The following is a 19,437-nucleotide window of genomic DNA, read 5'->3' as shown; positions in this document are numbered from 1 at the left end:
ACAGTCCCTCCCCAATTGCCTCTCCTTCGACCGGTCTGCTTTCCCTTTCAATCGGTCTTCACTCCTACCTGCCATTGACCTCACATACGACCTCTCAGACCTCGGGTTCCTGTCTATGCTCTAATTTTCGGTTCGAGTCCATAATCAGGGTGCCTCATTCGGCAATCCCTGTCCCCATCACCCCAACCTCTTCACCATGAAATGCGGCTTTCGACTCGCCATCTGCGCCTTACTGGTACTTCTCGTTCCATTCTACCTCCTCAAGGCCCATTTGGAAGACCTCTGCAACCAGTATCGCGCGGGCGCGTACTTCATTGATTGGTTAAACTACAATGACCGACCACACGGGAAAGCTACCACCGACCCCGACCTCAAGGGGGATAAAGTTATTGTCATGGCGAGACTCGAGGAAGAGCCTACTGGCTGGGTGGAGGAAGAATTGCCGGAGTATGGAATATCTCGTTCGAACCCCGTGATCATCTGGACTAATTTCTCATTCTCACAGCTGGCAATCTGCCATCTACGTCGTCAATCCGTCGAGGGTCACGATAGAGAACGAAAGTGCCCTCAAAACTCCCTTCAACAAGGGCCACGAATCCATGGCCTACCTTACCTACATAATCGACCATTACGACGACCTCCCGTCCACCATCGCCTTCCTTCACGCACACCGGGCGGGTTTCTTCATGGCCTGGCATGTCGATGCGCCCTTGCACGATAATGTCATGGCTATGCGCAACCTCCAGCTCGATTTCGTCCAAGAGAATGGCTACGTGAATCTCCGCTGCAATTGGAACCCCGGGTGCAAGGCCGGTCATCGCATCAATCGTCATGTGACTGAAGGGGTGTGGGAAGAGATGTTTGAAGGCACCAGCACTCCGCCCTTGAACTCCTCCACGTCCCCGGCCGTTGGGGACTACGCCCAAACCCAGAAGTTCCTTCAGGCCCCGAAGGAGGTCGGCGCCGCCTGCTGCGCCCAATTTGCCGTGTCTCGGGACCAGGTCCGTCGACGACCGCGCGATGACTACATCAAGTTTCGCCAATGGGTGATTGATACGGACCGAGACGACGCCAGCAGCGGTCGTATCATGGAGTTTCTCTGGCATGTCATTTTTGGCAAAGAATCCGTTTAGTAGGTTTTACGCCATCCCTTGGAACTAAGATCGGAGCGCTAACGGAAGTTCCAGCTGCCCTGACGAAGAGCTCTGCTACTGCCAGGTATATGGGAAATGCTGATTGGCCACCCCATCACCACCTACGTTCGTTGTAAATATTATGCGACCATTCTTTTATTGCTTTGTCTTATGTTATAGAGTCTATATAGAGCGTGTTTTCCGGGGTTGGAAATGGCGTTGCTTAGATGGCTTGTTATATTTTGGAGACATACAATCTTTTTAGCTATAGCCACCTCGTTTGGCTACATTTTCTTACTCTTCGGTTCGCTATCTGGACGCGCGTCATCACATCTGGAATATGCGCAAATGCTCGTGATTGATCAGGTTGACCTGATCGACTTGCCGATCGTGGGACCGCTGCAGGCTTATGCAGACGCTTTGTTAGGGGCTTGTATAGCTGCACTTCACTGGAGGGTGCTGATGGAAGGACTAAGATTGAACTGAAGAAAGCTTAGTCCAAACGAACAATCTTGTCCAAGCATGCTAGCTGCTAGTCATTCCGCGAGAGAGAAAGAGAGAGAGATTTATATATATATATATCCGTGGCGAAGGTGTACGCTGAGCCTCCTTACGCTCGACTAGAGCATACCTACGCCCTACGTTATATCCACAGCCCTTCAACCCACACCAATCTCATCAATCATGTGGTTATCTGGATTCCTACTAGGAAACAATACCAACACCAAACGCCAACGCCCGCAATATCCATGAATTAATCCATGCCCGGGTATACTACTTCCGATCAAAATACTCCTCCACTCGTTCCACCAGATCCGCCTTCTTGCCCGCAGCGGAACGACCATGCGACGTAAGGAACTCCTTCAACAAGGCCACCGTAAGCTGCAAATGCGGGAGACATGTTAGCACATCGAAACCATACGCATCATATGCATAAAGAAAAAAGCGCCTTACTTTTGCGACAGTCCCCTTCTGGTAGTGATGGTGGACTTCGTCGTCAATGCCGCTGGGAGTGGCTTCTGCCTTGATGCGTTTCGATGGCTTCGCGGCGCCGTCTTCGGTTTCTGCCGCCCGGTCCTTTGCGGTTCGTTTCGCGAGGGTGCTGTTCGGGCCAGGGGCGGCGATCTTGGCATAATGCTTCTCGAGCTCGCCGGCCCAGTCCAGCACATATTCTCCAGCACGCTTAGAGCTGTTAGTCACGGTCGAGTCAAGCCACAGGGATCGAATGGGATGCAAACGCACCTTATGGATTTGGCGGTATTTGGGTACTGTCTTGTCTTCCGGCTGCTCGGGGAGATCCTCGTCCAACGCAAGAGCTTGCAAAATCCGATAGTGCCATTGAAGCGCTGGATACGTTGTTAGTACGCGGGGAGAGCGCAAATGGTGCACCAGCCAACTTACAAGGATTCGGGTATTTGGAGGGCTCGTACACTCCCTTAGGTAGCTGCAGTTGTTGGATTATGAAGCGCATTTGGTCGATTAACGGTTCCGGAGCGACACTGAGCGACGTTTCCGGGTTCTGTCGTACATCGTCGGCGAAAGGTAAGGGGATGATCCACATGCCGGGAGGGAATTTCTGCACTCCATTTTCATCGAGCTTTTCCTGGCCGGCAATCATCGCACCGAGGACCGGGGCTCCGTTCTTGCGAGGAATGAACCACACCAGCGCCAGCTTCTTGTCGCGAAGCAGCGTCTGATGAAGGGCGGAGAACACGCGCGTAGATCCAATGAAGTCTTCTTCGGAAGGATAGATGAAGAACGGGTGTTTGACGTTTGCCCAGAAGGGAAGAGCTGAGAGGGGCTTGAACCCGATGATGCGGATAACAGGGTCGCCGAAATTGCGCAGTTCCTTGAGCTCCTCGGGAGAGAAACTGACCTGGTCGCCGCCGAACTTGTATGCTTTTTTGACCTCCCATTTCTCGATTGTCCGAGCGGTATCGTCTGCGATTTGGGTGGTGACTCCTTTTGCAATTTGGGGTTTCTCGCCACCAAGCCAGACAAAACAGTTTCGGGCGGGTTCCTGCCGCTTAAATAGAAGATATCCCGAAACAGATATCTTGAAGTCTGGCCCTAGCTCTAGTGGTATGTTGGAAACATAGGCACGGCGGGGAACCGATCTGGAGTTAATACTCGAGAGCAGTGTATTGAGTAAGGAGATGCCGTCGGCGGTAGCGGTCGTATCTTTGGAGTCAAGCTTCAGGTATGAGGGAGCTTCAGGATCGGTGGGGGAGGTCTTGTAGATAATGTCCTAGGTGACATGAGCATTTGCGCATTTTTAGCAAAAGGGGTTTCTTTACATCGTAGAATTGGCTGGTATCAAAGTCATGGTCTGGACGCGAGATGGGAAAGAGCTCAATGATGACGCCAAGGTCGTAGAGATCCTTGGCTCGGACCGTCGCCGCAGACCGGAGAGATTTGTTGTCACCATGGGGGTTGTCATTGTCCGTCACGATGAACAGCCGTCGAGAGAGAAAATTTGGCGCCTTGGAGGTAAAGATCTGGTTGGCGCAGAAGAGAACGTTCGCCATGGAGACTCGTTCTGTGGATGGAACGAGCACATCTCTCGTTTTACCTTCATCTTCGGCCAACGCTCGGAGGTCCTTCACTTCCCGAGCGGATGGAATGTCCAGGTCCGTGAAGAGATAGCAATGGGGGTATGACAGATCGCCTCGGCTGTTTTCATCTTCGTCGTAAAACTTGGATGCCTGTGTGCCGTACAATAGGACCCCCATCATATCATGAGGATTGGAAATGATCCGCTGCTGCATCAAATGGTATGCGCACTTCAGCGCGGCGGTGGTTGGTGATTCGCCGGACGATTTTTTGGGATCTTCCGACGGACGAGGAGAGAGCATAGAGTCGCTGACTTCGATCGCAAAGAGGACGGCATCTTTCACTGTTTTATATCCCTGCGTGGTTGGTTCCTTTCGTGAGTTGAGAGACTCTCATGATTGATCCAGGCATGACGTACACTGTCATCGAGCTCCTCCTCTTCCTCCAATTGCTCATCTTCGCGCGCTGGGTTGTCGTCCGCCATGGTATTTCAATTTCGCAGAGCCACAGTAATATCAGGCCATGGGAGGGATTGTGAAGGATGAGGCGAATAAATACACGGATACTAGGCACTACCTAGGTATACCGTTTGCTGCCTGCCGCCTGCCGGCGGGAGACGCGATGGGCGACGCGGGGAAACACGAAGGTCATGTGACCTGATGACGCTGGGTTGTCGGTGATTGGCCCAGTCGGGTCGCTCCGTCATCCGACCGTTCGGGACTTCTGCTGCATTTGTCCCTGACAAATTCCTTCGCATTGCCACGACTTCCTCTTCCTGGTCCTTAATTCCTGCTACAGTCTGGTCCGCTTGTTAGTGCTGTTTTGGTCTTTTGCCTTCGACTCTATCCCAATTCTCTCTTCGCTGGCATGGCTCTCCGCAGACCTTTCGGCCTCCCTCGGCAAGTGTTGCGCTCTCCAGTGCGGAGCTCTCTTGGATACAATTATGAACAGAGGTTCAACCTTGCAACGGCTGTACCGCCGGTGACTCAAGATGCGACGAGCTCAAAGGGCCCGACAGCCATGGTGTTTCTCAATATGGGCGGGCCGTCGACAACAAATGAGGTGGAGGACTTTCTGAGTCGGTTGTTTGTACGTATACTCTGGGCCCGACCGCCCTTGGGGTCAATTTCATCGCAACACTAACATCGTTCCCATCGTGAAGGCGGATGGTGACCTCATTCCCCTCGGAAGACTCCAGACCTACATTGGCCCACTCATTGCGAAGAGAAGAACGCCGAAGATCCAGAAACAATACGCCGACATTGGAGGCGGCTCACCCATTCGGAAATGGTCAGAATACCAGTGCGAAGAAATGTGCAAGCTACTCGACAAACTTAACCCGGAGACCGCCCCTCATAAGCCTTACGTCGCGTTCCGGTACGCCGATCCGCTTACGGAGGAAATGTACACGAGACTACTGGACGACGGATTTGGGAGAGGCAAGGGAGGCCGCGCTGTCGCGTTTACGCAGTACCCGCAGTACTCCTGCTCGACGACGGGCAGCTCTCTGAACGAGCTGTGGAAATGGCGGAATCGGTTGGAGGGTAAGCGCGCAAATGGCGTTGAGGACCTGACTGGATCGATCCAGTGGAGCGTCATCGATCGGTGGCCCACCCACCCTGGACTTGTCGAAGCCTTTGCGCGGAACATCGAAGATCAGCTCAAGACCTATCCCGAGGACAGAAGAAACGGTGTGGTCTTGTTGTTTTCCGCGCACAGTCTGCCCATGAGCGTAGTGAATCGAGGTATGGCTGCCCGACACCTTCATCGTGCGAATAACTCCAGCTAACTCGCTTCTCAGGTGATCCGTATCCAGCCGAGGTTGCAGCCACGGTCCATGCGGTGATGCAGCGCCTTAATTTTAGTAACCCTTACCGCCTCTGTTGGCAGTCGCAGGTGGGCCCGTCCGCTTGGCTGGGCGCTCAGACTAGCGATACTGTGCAGGAGTACGTGAAGCGAGGACAGTCCGATATCATCCTGGTACCGATTGCCTTCACCAGCGACCACATTGAGACTCTGTATGAGTTGGACCTTGAGGTGATGGAGGAGGCCAACAGCCCCGGCGTCAAGCGAGCGGAGAGTTTGAACGGAAACCCGGTGTTCATCCAAGCTCTTGCCGACATCGCACAGGACCACCTGCGCAAGGGAGAGAAGTGCTCCCTTCAGATGACTCTGCGTTGCCAAGGCTGCAAGAGTGACCGTTGCTTGGAGCAGAAGAAGTTCTTTGCTGGCGAGAAAGCTGCTTCCCTGGTAGTATAGAGTCCGTGTATCGTGTTGTCCGGATTGCATTTTCTGTACAGTATATTTGTATCGGGGCGTTTGGATTTGGGTGTACTTGAACTTCAATCGACGGCATACAAAAAGTTGTCTGGATGTGTAGCAGTAAATTAACGATATAGACGCTGCGTCTCGCATAGGTGGTATGGTTACATCTATGAGCCCTGCAGCCTCGGGCTCCACTTTAATCCTCCGCACGTCAACCATCTTTGACAACTCCTCCGAAACTTCTTCACTCTTGTCGCAGACTCACCCTGGTTGCTCGGATTTCGGCGATTAATATTCCGCTCATTAATTATGTCACGGTTGTATAACCATTGACTGCGGAACACGCCGCCTCTTATCATTGGCATGCACCCTTGCTCGGATTCCTTGATTGATAAGCCGCTGACGCCCCTTCACAATGGCCTAGGCACATACATTCATTATCCTTCCTCCTGATATGCGCTGGATCTCCAAGCTCGCCAATGTAGAACCATCCCACCTCGCTTTTGCCAAGACCTTCGAGCCGGTGTGATTCAACGTCGCAATGGAAAATGAGGCGTCATTAGCCGCCAACAGAGACATTGACGCACAGCTACGACCCAGAACCACCGTTTCCCGCGATCACCGTCATCCGCCGTCCCGCAGGGACGACACAAGAGATACCCTCCAGATGCACAATAACGAACGAACACCTTTACTTCCCCGGTCAGGGGAAGACTCAGACCAGACAGATTGGGACCCCTCTCAAGATGCTGCCGACGAAACCCCATCGGCGTCGTTGCCATCCTGGCGGAGACCCAGTGTGAGTGCTGACCCTTTGCAGCGATGATACACAGACATGTCCTTTTCTAACGCCATCCAGGTCCTCTGGCTTTTCCCCTTTCTGCTCCTCTATATGCTTAGCTTCGGGGGGCCTGTGGTCCCCAAGATCAACCTAATGATCTCTATGATCTGTAGGGATTACATGCAGAAGAGAGCTGAAGCGGACCCAGGTTTCACTTATCTTCCTGTCATCATCGGCCAGGACAATCCTCAGTGTCAAATTCCAGAGGTCCAGTCTCTTGTGTCGCGATTCCAACTTATTTTCAACCTGGTAGCCGGCATCCTGTCGGCTTTGGTTAGTCCTCGACTAGGTCGCATATCAGACCGCTATGGCAGGACACGGATTATCGCCTTGAGTGTTCTCGGGACTCTATTTGCGGAAGCCAATGTCCTCCTTGTGGCAGCTAATCAAGAGGAAATGTCTGTCAACATGCTGTTACTGAGTGCGATCATAGATGGACTAGGGGGTTCCTTTACGACCGTTCTGGCCTTGACAACATCGTATGCGTCCGACTGCACAAGCTTCAAAAAACGCAGCGTGGCATTTGGCTACCTGCATGGATGCGTGTTCATTGGAATGGCTGCTGGCCCACTCCTGGTCGCCTTTCTGATTAAAAGTACAGGCACCATATTAAGCGTCTTTTATGCCGCGGTGGCGCTCAATGCGGTTTTCTTCCTAGCGCTTCTCCTTGTTATTCCCGAGTCACTTTCAAAGGAGCGTCAGCACAATGCACGCGAAAAGCGACGGGTGAGACACGCCAACAAGGAAAAGATACGCTGGTTCACACTTCAACGCTGGAACCCGAAGAGAATTGTTACCCCGTTGACACTTCTGTATCCGCCCGTTGGACGCCCCAGTACCTTGTTCCCTTACCCTGGAGGAGCCACCTCCGCTATCCGAAGGAACATCCTTCTGCTTTGTGCGATTGATACTGTCATATTCGGACTGGCGATGGGGGCTGCTCAAATCGTCATCATATATGCAGAATATATGTTCGGCTGGGGAAACATCGAATCGAGTTTATATATCTCCCTGGTCTGCTTTGTCCGGGTATTCAACCTCTTTGCCGTCCTACCCGCAGTGTCATGGGTTTTCCGCAAGCAACAGGTCGGGGACCACGAGATCCCGGGATCGGACATGCTCGATGTGGTCCTTATCCGTGTCTCTATGTTGCTCGATTTGGTTGGACATGCAGGATATGCCTTGTCGAAAGACAGCGGCGTGATGATTTTCTCCGGAGTGATTACAGCCCTCGGAGGAATGGGATCGCCAATGTTGCAGTCTTCCCTTACCAAGCATGTGCCCCATGAGCGGATCGGACAGATTTTGGGACTCAAGGGACTTTTACATGCACTTTCTCGAGTGATTGCTCCCACTGTTTGCAGTCTGATCTATAGTGTGACTGTTGCCAAACTGCCCCAGGCCGTCTTCTTTTGTTTAACCGGGATCTATTTGCTCGTGCTGGGCTGCAGCTTCTTTATCATACCTCACGGTAATTGTACCCCTCTAATTGCGCATGCGCCGAATACTGACTTTGTCATAGCATCGCTTCCGGGAACCAGTACAGACGACGATGGACACGCTGAGCCGAACCAGGATGGCGAAGAGGTGGAGACACTGCTGCGAGAAAGCACGGGTACTTTATGATCTACTTAATGTTCACAGTTTTCATAGAAGATTTGTAAATATGGTAATCCTACGGAGTCAACGTGCAGCGTTGAAGGTATTCTTAGCTCTTAGCTCTGGTGGGCTGATCAGGACCTTCTGCGGCGGGCGACAGAGACCAACTCCGCCGACCGGTTGAATTGCTGCAAACTTTCCGTCCGGAACAATCATCCATCCTCCCGCCAATTCCATCCTACAATTGCTGCCCTCGCCGACTTCTCAGGATTGCAAATCCGATCTTTCCAGCATCATAGAGTCAAATCTCCTTCTTTCCCCCCTGATGGTCCATCGGTGAGACGTTCAATCGCCCGCTCTCTGCGGTGCACACTTTTCGACCATGATTGCCAAACCCGCATCCGGGCCTCCCACCATCCCATCGCGAAATGCTCTTCGTGTTCTGCGCAGATTAGCTCTGGCAGGTTCGACCGTCGGCAGCTTTTGCACCGTCGCAGCAATCACCTACGATGTCCACCGCAGGGTCCGAGTCGCCGAACGCATTGTGGAAAACAAACGTGCCCTGCAAACCTCCGCACCCAACTACGATGCGACTTATGCGGCAAATAGGCTTGCGCGGATGATGGAAGCTGCAGAGGCAGGAGAATTTACGGGCATGGATGCTTTTAAGGAAGCAGATCGGAATCGACTGGCTGCCAGCTCCCAGGCTGAGGCGAACCTAGGAGTCCACAACCGTGATGAGCCGTTGGATATTGGAATCGAACACCATGAGAATTCAACGCGGGCCGAGTCTTTCCTTGGACCAGCGCGTTCGAAGCTGGTCAACCCCGTCAGCTCGACCCAAAACTTCGGCACAATCCCGGCGCAAGCTGATTTCGTCCCCCCCGAATACATCGCACCTACAGAGGCCCTCGACCGATCGAAGCTCTCTCTGGAACAAAACAGAGCCCGCACGAAAGCCGCTTCGCCGAAGGAACATACTATCGTACAAACAGATGAACACAGCTCCGTGCCGAGTCAGATGCAGCAGCTCCTGGACCACGGCCGTCCCATCGACGCTGCGCAAATTTTCCTGGATGCCCACCCGGCCTCGCTAAACGGTATATCTTCAGACAGAAGGGAACTTGCGGTACAGGCATTCTATGTGAATTGCAAGGAAGAGAACGTTTTCATCGCGCGTAACATATTCGAACGACTAGAGCAAGTCGACAAGATATCACCGAACATGTGGAAGGTGCTGATATTCGCATTGGCGAGGAAAGGCTGCATCGAATCCGCGGCGACAATTTACACCCGTTACATGCACAAATTTCAAGTTCCTGCAGATATGGTCGATGTTGTGCTGCGGTGCCTGCTAGAGTCCCATCGTCTCACGACCGCAAAGTGGTTCTTGCTGCGGAACCTACAGGTTGATCGGGATTGTGGCCTCTGTGGTGCATACCTTACTGGCCTTTGGAGAAAAACGCGCAGCATTGAGCTCTTAAATGGACAGCTGAAGAAGCTGTTGACAATGCTTCCTCGACTCGGGAAGGACCCGAGCGACAAGCTCTTCAACCCCGTCATCAAGGCGTATGTCGAATTTGGCCGATTGGCTGACGCAGAAGCCCTCGTCGAGGATATGACGACAACTTACGAACTTCCCCTTCGTTGCCGCACGAAAGGCCTTCTGATATATGGGAAGGCCCTGATGTGCGATTGGGATGGGGTCGAGGCAGGTCTCCAGGAGATGCACGAATTGAACCTGACTACACGTCGAAGAGATTTCACACCAATCTTCGACCGCATCTTCCTAGAATACTGGCCGTCTCATACAGGGTCTGAGGTTCGCGATTTTGTTTTCCGTCACATCGACAAGTTCAACATTGTTCCCGATCGTGTTTTATACAAGCACATCTTGGAGGCGTTTGTGGAAAAAGGCAACAAAGAAATGATATCAGAGCTGTCGAGGATGGCGCGCGAACGCTCCTGGAAAGTTGCAGTCAATGAACAGGAGTTTTTGGAGATGTTACGGGTGCGGCGCCTCGCACTTGAGGGTGCACCGGTTGGGTTCTGGCAGATGTTACAGGCAGCCCGGGTCAAGTACGGGCAATCTGCGGCCTCACAACAGATCCTAGGCTACGATCAGCGCTCATTCCCCATTACCGAGGTCAACAAAATGCCTTATACGCAAAGTACCTTGCCGTGGTACCAGCGAACGCTACAAGAGATGACACCATCGAAGCCTGTCGATCAATACCAAAAGCTTCACAAACAAATGACGCATTATATGCATGTTGGCAAGATGAGCGAGGCCCTCAAGTGCTTTGAAAATGCAAAGAATGCAAGGTTCCAGATGAAGCAGCTTCATGTTGAGCTGGCGGTCGTGGCGACCCTCCTGGAACACGGACTGGGCGCAGCCCGAGCACTGATCGAGGCCGAATGGCGGAATATCCGGCACTTGATCCGATTCTTCCCTCAATTCTTCCGCCAGATCATGGAAGTAGACTCGTCCGCGGAGGGCGAGATCACCAAGCTCGCCGTCCTCCGATTCTATCAGCTCTGCTGGTTCAACAAACAAATGATTGTGAAGCATCACATCACTGTGGCTACGAGTCGACGGCTGATTGCTTGTAACCGGCCTGACATGGCGCTGGATCTGTTAATTGCGGTGTACATGTCGCGATACCGGAAGGCGGCTGCGTTCGACGGAGTGTGCATGAAGATGTTTCTGCGCGCATTCGCTGCGGTGGACAACCTGCCCGGTATTCGGTGGTGCATTCTTACCGGTCTTGCTCGCGGAAGTGCTGTCAACCGTGACCTGGTAGTCGAGGTCCGAAGGGTTCTAGGGGTTTTGAACCGCTCGTTTACTCCAGAAAGTCTATCCAAGCGAGAGGCGGCGAGAAAGACTGAGCAACTTGAATATCTCGGTCACCTCGCTGATCTCCTGGAGAAGAAATGTGAGGGTGATGCACAGGCTTGGAAGATCAAATCCGACCCTTCGGTGAAACGGTCCTTCCGGCGGATGCTCAAGCGACCCCTTGACGAGAGACGGCTGTTTAAAGAGGCCGACATCCAAGAGACGATCGAGGGATGGGATGAGGAGTACGAATTGGAGGCTGTGGTCGGTCGTATTGAGATCAATCCCAAGTCGATCGCTGCGCATTGGAATGAACGAGCCGTCTTGGGGAAGATGGCACGGGGCAGTGATGCTTGATTGATCCCTTCGTTTCTATGTTTGACTATCTATCTTGTTTTCCTGGATTTCATGCTGTGTTCTACGGCGACGGCATTGACATATAGACACTCTTGTACATATATACAGTTTCCCAATGTACCATTAGCGATGTGTGATGGATGGATCATGCAGCAGATCGAGATGCGTCCTGAGTTCTCTCCTATAGACCATATATAATTATAAGACAGTCGTTCGTGTGTGGTCGAGTTGCACGATCGAAAAGGGGCGGTGGTTGTATGGAGATCATACGGTACTAATCACATGTCACGCCACTCCCATCGCCAGGAACCAAAATCTCCAACCACACGAACTTCTTCCTTTATTTAACCCTCACGTCCCTATTTTCTCCCTCCCCCTTCCCACCTCATATTTCTTTCTTCCTCTCACGCCTCTTCCTCCGGAGGAAGAAATATGCTTTGCGATCCTCACTGACACTGCCGATTATTCGTCCTTCTCCCCGCACAATGGCCACCGCTGTCGCTAATGGCCATGCATCGAAGTCCGCGGAAGCGGCCAAACAACGCCGATTACTTCACCATGAAGCCGACGTGGTGATTGTGGGCGCAGGAATTCTGGGTTGTGCGCTCGCGGTCGCTCTAGGACGCCAGGGACGCAGCGTGCTGCTGTTGGAGCGGTCCATGAAGGAGCCCGATCGCATTGTCGGAGAACTCTTGCAACCGGGGGGTGTTCAGGCCCTCGAACAATTGGGTCTCGCAGATTGTCTGGAGGGGATCGACGCCATCCCCGTGGAGGGCTACTATGTCTCGTATTTCGGCAATGCGGTTTCGATCCCCTACCCCAAGCCGACACCGTCGTCCCCCCGCCCGGAAGGCCGCTCCTTTCACCATGGGCCGGTTTGTGATGAAACTGCGCGAAGCCGCGCTGGCCTGCCCCAACGTCACCGTCGTCGAGACAAAGGTCACCGATCTGGTGACGTGCTCCTTCACCAAGCAGGTTCTTGGGGTGGAGTGCGTGACCGGCGAGGCGAAGGACTGCTATTTCGGACACCTCACGGTCGTCGCCGACGGCTACGCTTCCAAATTCCGCAAAGCGCACCACCCGCATACCCCCAAGGTGCGCTCCAAGTTCTGGGGCCTCGAACTCATCGACACCAAGCTCCCGATGCCACTGCGAGGACACGTCCTCCTGAGCGACGATGCGCCCATCCTCCTGTACCAGATCGGCACCCATGAGACCCGCATCCTCGTCGACATCCCCGAAAACCTCCCCTCCGCGTCGGTCGAGAACGGCGGCGTCAAGAACCACCTGCGAACCGTCACCCTGTCGTCCCTCCCCGAATCCGTGCGACCTGCGTTCCTAGCCGCCCTGGACAAAGGCGGCTTGCGCTCCATGCCCAACTCCTACCTCCCCTCGGCGACGAACAAGACCCCCGGACTGGCCATCTTGGGCGATGCGCTCAACATGCGACATCCGTTGACCGGCGGTGGCATGACGGTGGCATTCAACGACGTCGTGGTTCTCCGCAACCTCCTCAGCCCCGAACAGGTGCCGAATCTCGGGGACACGGACAAGGTCCTTCGCCAGCTGTCGAAGTTCCATTGGCGGAGGAAGAACGGTTCGTCGGTCATCAACACTCTCGCCCAGGCATTGTACGCCCTTTTCGCTGCTGACGGTTCGTTCCTCCCCCTCCCCCGCCAATCCCCTTCCCCTCATCCAACCACCTGGAGCATCCCACTGACAGGTTGAATCCCACAGATGCAAATCTTCGCGCTCTCCAACGAGGCTGCTTCCGTTATTTCGAGTTAGGCATGATCGACGGCCCATGTGGTCTCCTGGCTGGGTTGATCAAACGGCCGGCCGTCCTCTTCTTCCACTTCTTCAACGTCGCATTCCTCGCCCTCTGGCTGATCATTCGCGAGGGTCCTCTGTACAAACTCCCGCTGTTGCTGCTTCGATGCATCACGACTTTCTGGACGGCGTGCGTCGTCATCTTCCCATACATGTTGATTGAAGCATTCTGCTAAGCGCGCATCGTGTGCATGGGCCGGCTTTGTCCGTGGGTTTCCGGTCCCGATTGCTCATTCTTCTCATGGCTGGGTGTATTTCATGGCTCTTCCTTTTCTTTCTTCTGTACTTTATATTATTATCTCCCCCCGTCTTATCGGACTTTAATGTTCACCTTATAATCTTCCCCTTTTCTCCCGGTCTCATATACCGCAACAGGAAGCCACTCCCAGCCATCACCCACCCTTTAATGTATACAGAATGAACCACGGTCATATATCTTAGAAGTATAGAGAGAATACGAAAGGAAAGCCTCCGAGGAACTCCGTTGATCTTTTCACCATATGTAAATTTCAACTTCTACATCAGAAACAGGGCCCACCCAATCCTGGCCTAGTGAACATGATATGTAAACAACGTAAAACATGTGGGAAAACAAACAACAGTAACATGAACAAAAACACTGAACCCACTCGCCTGGCTCCCTGCTATGATGGTATATTGACAATGATAATGATAATGATGATGACAATCATGCCGATGGGATATAATCCTGAACAAATCCACAGCCAGTACCACGAAATCAATCGAATCCATGCAGAAAGACGTGAAAAGAAATAGGGAAAACAAGGAAACAAGTCGATACCGTAATTTTTCCATCCCCGACGATGTTGCTTTTATGATTTTGCGTAGTCTGCTTTTCCTTTGTAGTAGTATCGAGTCCAACTGTTGCTTTTTCTCTTTCCGGGGAACATGAAAATGGAGGTATTGTAAAACAAAAGACAAGCATAGCCCGCATGCATGGAGAACGGACGTTGTAATGAAGAATCGAAAATGAAATGGCTTGACGGGCGGCCATCTTCCGAGGGCGAGTCGAACACGCATGCTCGCAGCCAAGGTCAAAAACCACCCCAGAGCGGTTGAAAAATGAAATGGTGTAATCATGCAATGCACGCCAGTAACCAGCAGCATCCTTTGGCTGCCAATCCCATCATCTCTGACCTTGCAAAACGCCAAATCGAACAGCCGAAGTGGAAGGACGTACCAGGACAACACAAAAGAAAAAAAGAGAAAACTTGCGTATATGCAAGACAAAAAAAAAGGTCATATACTCTCTGTTCAAGTTCAAAAGCGTGAAAAGAGTAAGTACCGCCGATACCACGTTTGCAAGCGTGGCTTTTCTATACAATGGCAACAGAATCTCTTGGATCTGGACCACGTTGGCGATGGAAATGTGCACATATCAAACACGCCGAACATCACTCATAGCACAGGATCTGCACTGGTGCCACACACACTGGGTCGTTCTTCGTGGACTAGTTGTCATCTGGCGAGACGCTCTGAAGGACGCGGACATGACACTGAATCAGAAGAGACAAGGAACTCCATCCGGCAGGTTCGCGGAGTTTCTTATGTTTCCTTCGTCTTTCCGCATAATAGTGTAAAAGAGCCGCAGGTGACAACGCATCCTGCATTATCCGCCTTTCCTCAGAGACTCATCAGCAGGAAGGGGTTCTGCACCGTTGTGAAGCCCATGACGATGCTCAGTGTTAGATTTCGCACCCTTCTTTTGCTTTTTCTTCGTCGTCTGCCAGCCACTGTTTGTGTGATGAGAGTCCTGAGCAGGGTGAACACCATTCATTTTGCGGCCGTGGTGACCATGATGGCCATGGTGACCGGAGTGCCTTTCCTTGGTATCGCCTGATGTAGTAGAGGAGTTGTGCGAGGTGTCGGTTCTAGCTTTAGACCTCGGTTTGTGGCTGGCTCCATTGGTCTTATCCGACGTGTCCAGACCATTCTGTCGCCGTTTGCCGTTCGACGATGGAACATGCGACTCCGCTACTGGCGATAGCACAGATGTGGTGGAGCTTTTCTCCGGTCCACCGGTCTGCTTTTCTTGATGAGTGTGGGGCACCTTTGCTTTCTCCGCAGCAGATTTCGGCGTGGGTTCTGCCACCTTGTCGTTGTTCGAAAGATGCAGATTTTGCAGACGGCTCGAGAGAAGACTCTGCTTCCCTGCGTGTCCATTCGCCAGAGATTCGGCCGCAGTCGCAGGAGTGTGCATGTCGATACCCTGTCGACCAAAATAAGGCGGCTGATCCACCTCCACGGAACTGCTATCTTGAAAGTCCTGGGAGAAAGAGTCGGAAACGCTGGCGGGAGTATCCGTGGTGTGATCGTCTGAGTTTGAAGCACAATGGCTCATGGCGACATACGGATCATACCCCTCAGCCGCGACCGGTGGGCGATGTTCGCTCAAAGGCACAGATCCGTCCACTATCAGGGGCCCGCTGCGATCACCGGACGCCGTCGATCGGGGCGTCGTGCGCTGGTGTGAGCTTCCCATCTTCAAACCTGACGTTGTATCGGTCTCTCTCCAGAGACCCGCCTCATGCGGCGGTACTGTCGACATGTAATCTTGGGGATTTGCGACAAATGGAACAATGCCCCCGTTCTGCAGTGCCAAGCCGACTGGCGCTGATAGAGGAGTTGACATGGCATTTTGATGGTAGGCCTGCAGTTGAGGAGATGTGGCAAGGTAGTAGCCTATATACTCGGTCGACCGACTCTCATCAAAGTATGTAGAATTGGACACGTTGGGCACGCTGCTCGGCATGAATGGGCTTTCGTCTTCACCATGCGTCCTGTCGGGCGAGCCCGGAGTATTCCTGTGCTTGGACATCTGAGGGGTCTCCATAGATTGGGTCGCAGTATAAATCGGGGCATAGCTAGGAAGAGAGTGAACGGTGCGTGCAGGTTGGGAATGGGCTCTTAGAGATCCGCCCGGTGATCCATTTGCTACCGAGGAGCGGCGAGGGTTGCGACGGAGATCCGGAGATGCAGCCGTTGCCGACGGGGACGGCGGGTTTGTGCTGCTTCCCTGGACACCAGTGAGGGAAACCGGAAGGTAAGGAGATGCGTAATAAGTCGGTTGACGCATTGACGCGTTCAGCGGCGGATGGTTGACCGTGCCGGATCTCGATCGGGATGTGTCATCAGCGGTAGTCTCTTGCTGTTGGGGCATTGGGAACTGAATGAAAGGCTGGCGAATAAGTACCGGAGGTGGTCTCCCCGTTATAAGCGCTTGGTTTTGCAACTGGAGGCGCAGCTCTTGCTCCTGGGCCTGTAGGATCTGGATCTGCTGGTAGAGGTGATCATGCAGCAGGTATTGAGCCTGTTGCGCCCTGGAGAGAGAGCTCGGACGCGCTCACACCATTGTTGTGGGGCTGCCGATAATTATTAGCCTTGTTCGGTGTGTTCGACGACCGACGACCACCCGAATGACCTCCGCGCGTGTATTGATTCGAGTGTCGCCCGCCACGACCACCCCCTCGCGCGCCTCGTGTAGAGTGAGATGGTGCGGCGGTGATAATGGGTCGCGGTTGAGGCGGAGGTCTCTCCCATGACCGCTCTTCCTCCGGAGGATATTCGTATTGTTCACAGCAATGATCCAAACTGCCTTCGGCGACAGCTTTAAACGCCCGGCGTAATTCCATATGAACACCCCTGAATGACGTATCGTCGGCCGTGTTCCCCAAATTTCGTGACGTGTTGAACGGTTCTTCCACACACAAACGGTTATTTTGCAGCAAATGCCAACCTTTGTCCTCTTTGGAGATCAGTCCTCCTTCCCGCACGGATACGACGTATTTTTCGTAATTGAGCTCGTGGCCATAATATCGGAAAAACTGAAATAGTAGTTCCCCAAGAGTTTGCTTGTTTTTCCGCCCATACCCACTCAGACTGTTCATATCATCGTCGAATGAGCAGACGAACCCTTCAGGGGACAAGCGCTTCTTGTGAGGCCGAGCTTGGAGACTGGGGAGAATGGGCGGATCTCGGGTTTGGAGGAAGTTGATGATCAAACATATCCAGGTGTAAGAACTTAATGTGCCACCGAGTCCTGTAGTCGACAGTCAACAAGAAATTCCAACATCCGCACCTGGATAGAGAGCAGAAGACATACCAGCATCGCAGAGAATCCTCCGTTTTGTCCAGTATTTAATGATCATAGCGAGGGGGCGCACGCGTTCATCGATCTCCACATAGGTCCGCACCATCCGGGTGTTTTCCAAAGCCAATGTATTATTGACATTCATGTCGCACGCGAGGCGTAGCTCGGGATCCCAGATCTTCACGATGGGGACCTTCGCGTGTGAGACACATACGACTCGTTCCATTCCGTCTGTAGCAAGGCGTCTGTCAGTGACCGAAATTCGAATAAGTGAATATGACCGTCAACTCCTTACGTCTCGCCAGCACGTCAGCGAGTAAGCAGACGTGCTCCAGCTCCTTATATGTAGTTGTTATACAGATATCGACTGCTCCGGATTAGCGCGATATTCCACTTGTCCCGGGATGATCACGTACCATCCGAGTCACTCGAACACAACTTATTCCCAGAAGAACCAAAGACGTGGACTTTGATATCATGCCCGGGCCACTGATCGTTGAACAATCTCTCCAACTTGCGGACGAGCTGCCGGCGTCGATCGTCACTCTCGGCGGAGGGGAGTAACCGGTCATAGACCTCCAGCATGTCGGTCGTCAGTTTCCGCTCCTCATCCGCGTCCAGCTGTTCTTTGAGACCTTCCTTCTCATCCGGCAATACATCGGTTCCCAGGGTATACGGCATTCGTCGACGGAAGAAGGCCATGGCGGTTTCATATTTACAGTGGGTGAAGGGTTTTCGGAAGGCGGGGGGAAGATGGGTCGACTCGGAGTGGGTGGACCGCGGCGAGGTGCTACCGTGAGGAGGGGACGGCGACCGGGAGTGGAAGGAGAGATTTCGCGCATGTTGGTAGGGGGTCGATGGGAGGGAGTTGGACTGCTGGGAGTTCAATGGTGGGCGAGTGGGAGCCTCTGTAGACGTGCCGGTGGACGACAAGTTCCACGGCATCGTCGATGCCTTCCCCGAAGCTATCGGTGAGGGTTCACCTGGGATGGCAGGTCGGTTAGAATTCCCATGAGTCTCTGGGCTCATATAGTGACTCCAACGTTGTCAGGCAACGTTGGCCTCCACGAGGGGGGAAGAACGGGGGCTAAACGCGACGAGCGACTGTCGTGGTGTGCAATCGGCACCTGCAGGTTGCCTCAGTGCGGGACTTCGTGTCGGCGCGGCGAACAAGAAATTTGTTCCCTCCAAGCCAAAGACTTGAATTCGAATTCAGACTTCCTCCAAAAAAGGGAATCGAATAGGATAAGGGGAGGCGAAAATCCGGAGAGGCGAACGGAGACTCAACGCAGAAACCGGCCGGCGATGGGTCAGCAAAATTGTGTCGCTCGTTTTGCCGCAAGACGAGACAGGTCTTTCTTTCCTCAGGGAATATGTCCGCACGGAGAGAAAGAGAGGGATCGTCAACCGAATCGCACAGGAATGGATAGGGAGCGAGAGTCCAAGGTGCTTCAGAAGGACAGAGGCCACAGGTAACGGGGGGGTTGGATGCGTGTCGATCGTGACGGCAATAATGGGTTTAAGGGGAGAGAGCGATACACTCTAGCCGGGAAGGGCACACACACCCCGTTCGGAAATCGGAAATGGTGGACAATGGAGACAAAAAGGAACTGGGCCGAATGATCTCCATGTAAGGACCAGCCTGAGGAATTTGATTGAGAAGAGATGAGGTGGGAGAGAGGAATAGGAGAGAAGAGTCGAAGCGAATAATTGGGGGGGAGGGAGAAGTTGAGGTGGTGGTGGTGGTCCGCAGTAATACTGATGATGCCGCAGAAGAATTAATTACAGTGACGGCGGTCCAGGGGGGTTTGCGGGCGGTCAATAATACTTCACTTTCTACTGCAGGTACACATTCACAGATCATCCAGAGCGAATCGGAAATTCATGGGACCGATCAGATCCTATAGAGATA

The 19,437-nt window shown here is 53.1% G+C and overlaps 7 protein-coding genes across 7 annotated transcripts; 5 read left to right on the top strand and 2 right to left on the bottom strand.

Annotated features, from left to right (window-relative positions):
* Nucleotides 1-196: 196 nt before the first annotated feature.
* ATEG_08356 (DUF3431 domain-containing protein) lies at nucleotides 197-1,495 on the top strand (the record flags this gene model as incomplete). Its single annotated transcript, XM_001216977.1, has 3 exons — nucleotides 197-447; nucleotides 506-1,132; nucleotides 1,405-1,495. The coding sequence occupies 3 exons, from the start codon at nucleotides 197-199 to the stop codon at nucleotides 1,493-1,495; spliced, it is 969 nt and encodes a 322-aa protein (XP_001216977.1).
* Nucleotides 1,496-1,907: 412 nt separating this feature from the next.
* Nucleotides 1,908-4,170, bottom strand: akuA (putative DSB repair complex subunit Ku70; the record flags this gene model as incomplete). The annotated part of the gene is made up of 5 exons (XM_001216976.1): nucleotides 1,908-2,015; nucleotides 2,088-2,479; nucleotides 2,535-3,381; nucleotides 3,431-4,042; nucleotides 4,105-4,170. 5 exons carry the CDS (start codon nucleotides 4,168-4,170, stop codon nucleotides 1,908-1,910), a joined length of 2,025 nt encoding a protein of 674 aa, XP_001216976.1.
* A 383-nt stretch (nucleotides 4,171-4,553) lies between these two features.
* ATEG_08354 (ferrochelatase HEM15) lies at nucleotides 4,554-5,945 on the top strand (the record flags this gene model as incomplete). The annotated part of the gene is made up of 3 exons (XM_001216975.1): nucleotides 4,554-4,775; nucleotides 4,849-5,431; nucleotides 5,488-5,945. 3 exons carry the CDS (start codon nucleotides 4,554-4,556, stop codon nucleotides 5,943-5,945), a joined length of 1,263 nt encoding a protein of 420 aa, XP_001216975.1.
* Nucleotides 5,946-6,492: 547 nt separating this feature from the next.
* On the top strand, nucleotides 6,493-8,418 carry ATEG_08353 (putative tetracycline-efflux transporter; the record flags this gene model as incomplete). Its single annotated transcript, XM_001216974.1, has 3 exons — nucleotides 6,493-6,750; nucleotides 6,811-8,263; nucleotides 8,315-8,418. The coding sequence occupies 3 exons, from the start codon at nucleotides 6,493-6,495 to the stop codon at nucleotides 8,416-8,418; spliced, it is 1,815 nt and encodes a 604-aa protein (XP_001216974.1).
* A 595-nt stretch (nucleotides 8,419-9,013) lies between these two features.
* On the top strand, nucleotides 9,014-11,584 carry ATEG_08352 (pentatricopeptide repeat protein; the record flags this gene model as incomplete). Its single annotated transcript, XM_001216973.1, has 1 exon — nucleotides 9,014-11,584. One exon carries the CDS (start codon nucleotides 9,014-9,016, stop codon nucleotides 11,582-11,584), a length of 2,571 nt encoding a protein of 856 aa, XP_001216973.1.
* A 485-nt stretch (nucleotides 11,585-12,069) lies between these two features.
* Nucleotides 12,070-13,590, top strand: erg1 (squalene monooxygenase erg1; the record flags this gene model as incomplete). Its single annotated transcript, XM_001216972.1, has 3 exons — nucleotides 12,070-12,459; nucleotides 12,560-13,238; nucleotides 13,322-13,590. 3 exons carry the CDS (start codon nucleotides 12,070-12,072, stop codon nucleotides 13,588-13,590), a joined length of 1,338 nt encoding a protein of 445 aa, XP_001216972.1.
* A 1,454-nt stretch (nucleotides 13,591-15,044) lies between these two features.
* Nucleotides 15,045-18,470, bottom strand: ATEG_08350 (PAP/25A associated domain family; the record flags this gene model as incomplete). Its single annotated transcript, XM_001216971.1, has 4 exons — nucleotides 15,045-16,601; nucleotides 16,783-17,474; nucleotides 17,538-17,756; nucleotides 17,942-18,470. The coding sequence occupies 4 exons, from the start codon at nucleotides 18,468-18,470 to the stop codon at nucleotides 15,045-15,047; spliced, it is 2,997 nt and encodes a 998-aa protein (XP_001216971.1).
* Nucleotides 18,471-19,437: the final 967 nt, after the last annotated feature.

Source organism: Aspergillus terreus, genomic scaffold, assembly GCF_000149615.1.
Source record: "Aspergillus terreus NIH2624 scaffold_12 genomic scaffold, whole genome shotgun sequence".
In the NCBI taxonomy this organism is placed as follows: Eukaryota; Fungi; Ascomycota; class Eurotiomycetes; order Eurotiales; family Aspergillaceae; genus Aspergillus; species Aspergillus terreus.
Note: the sequence above shows the minus strand (reverse complement) of the source record. Positions and strands in the feature narration are given on the sequence as shown.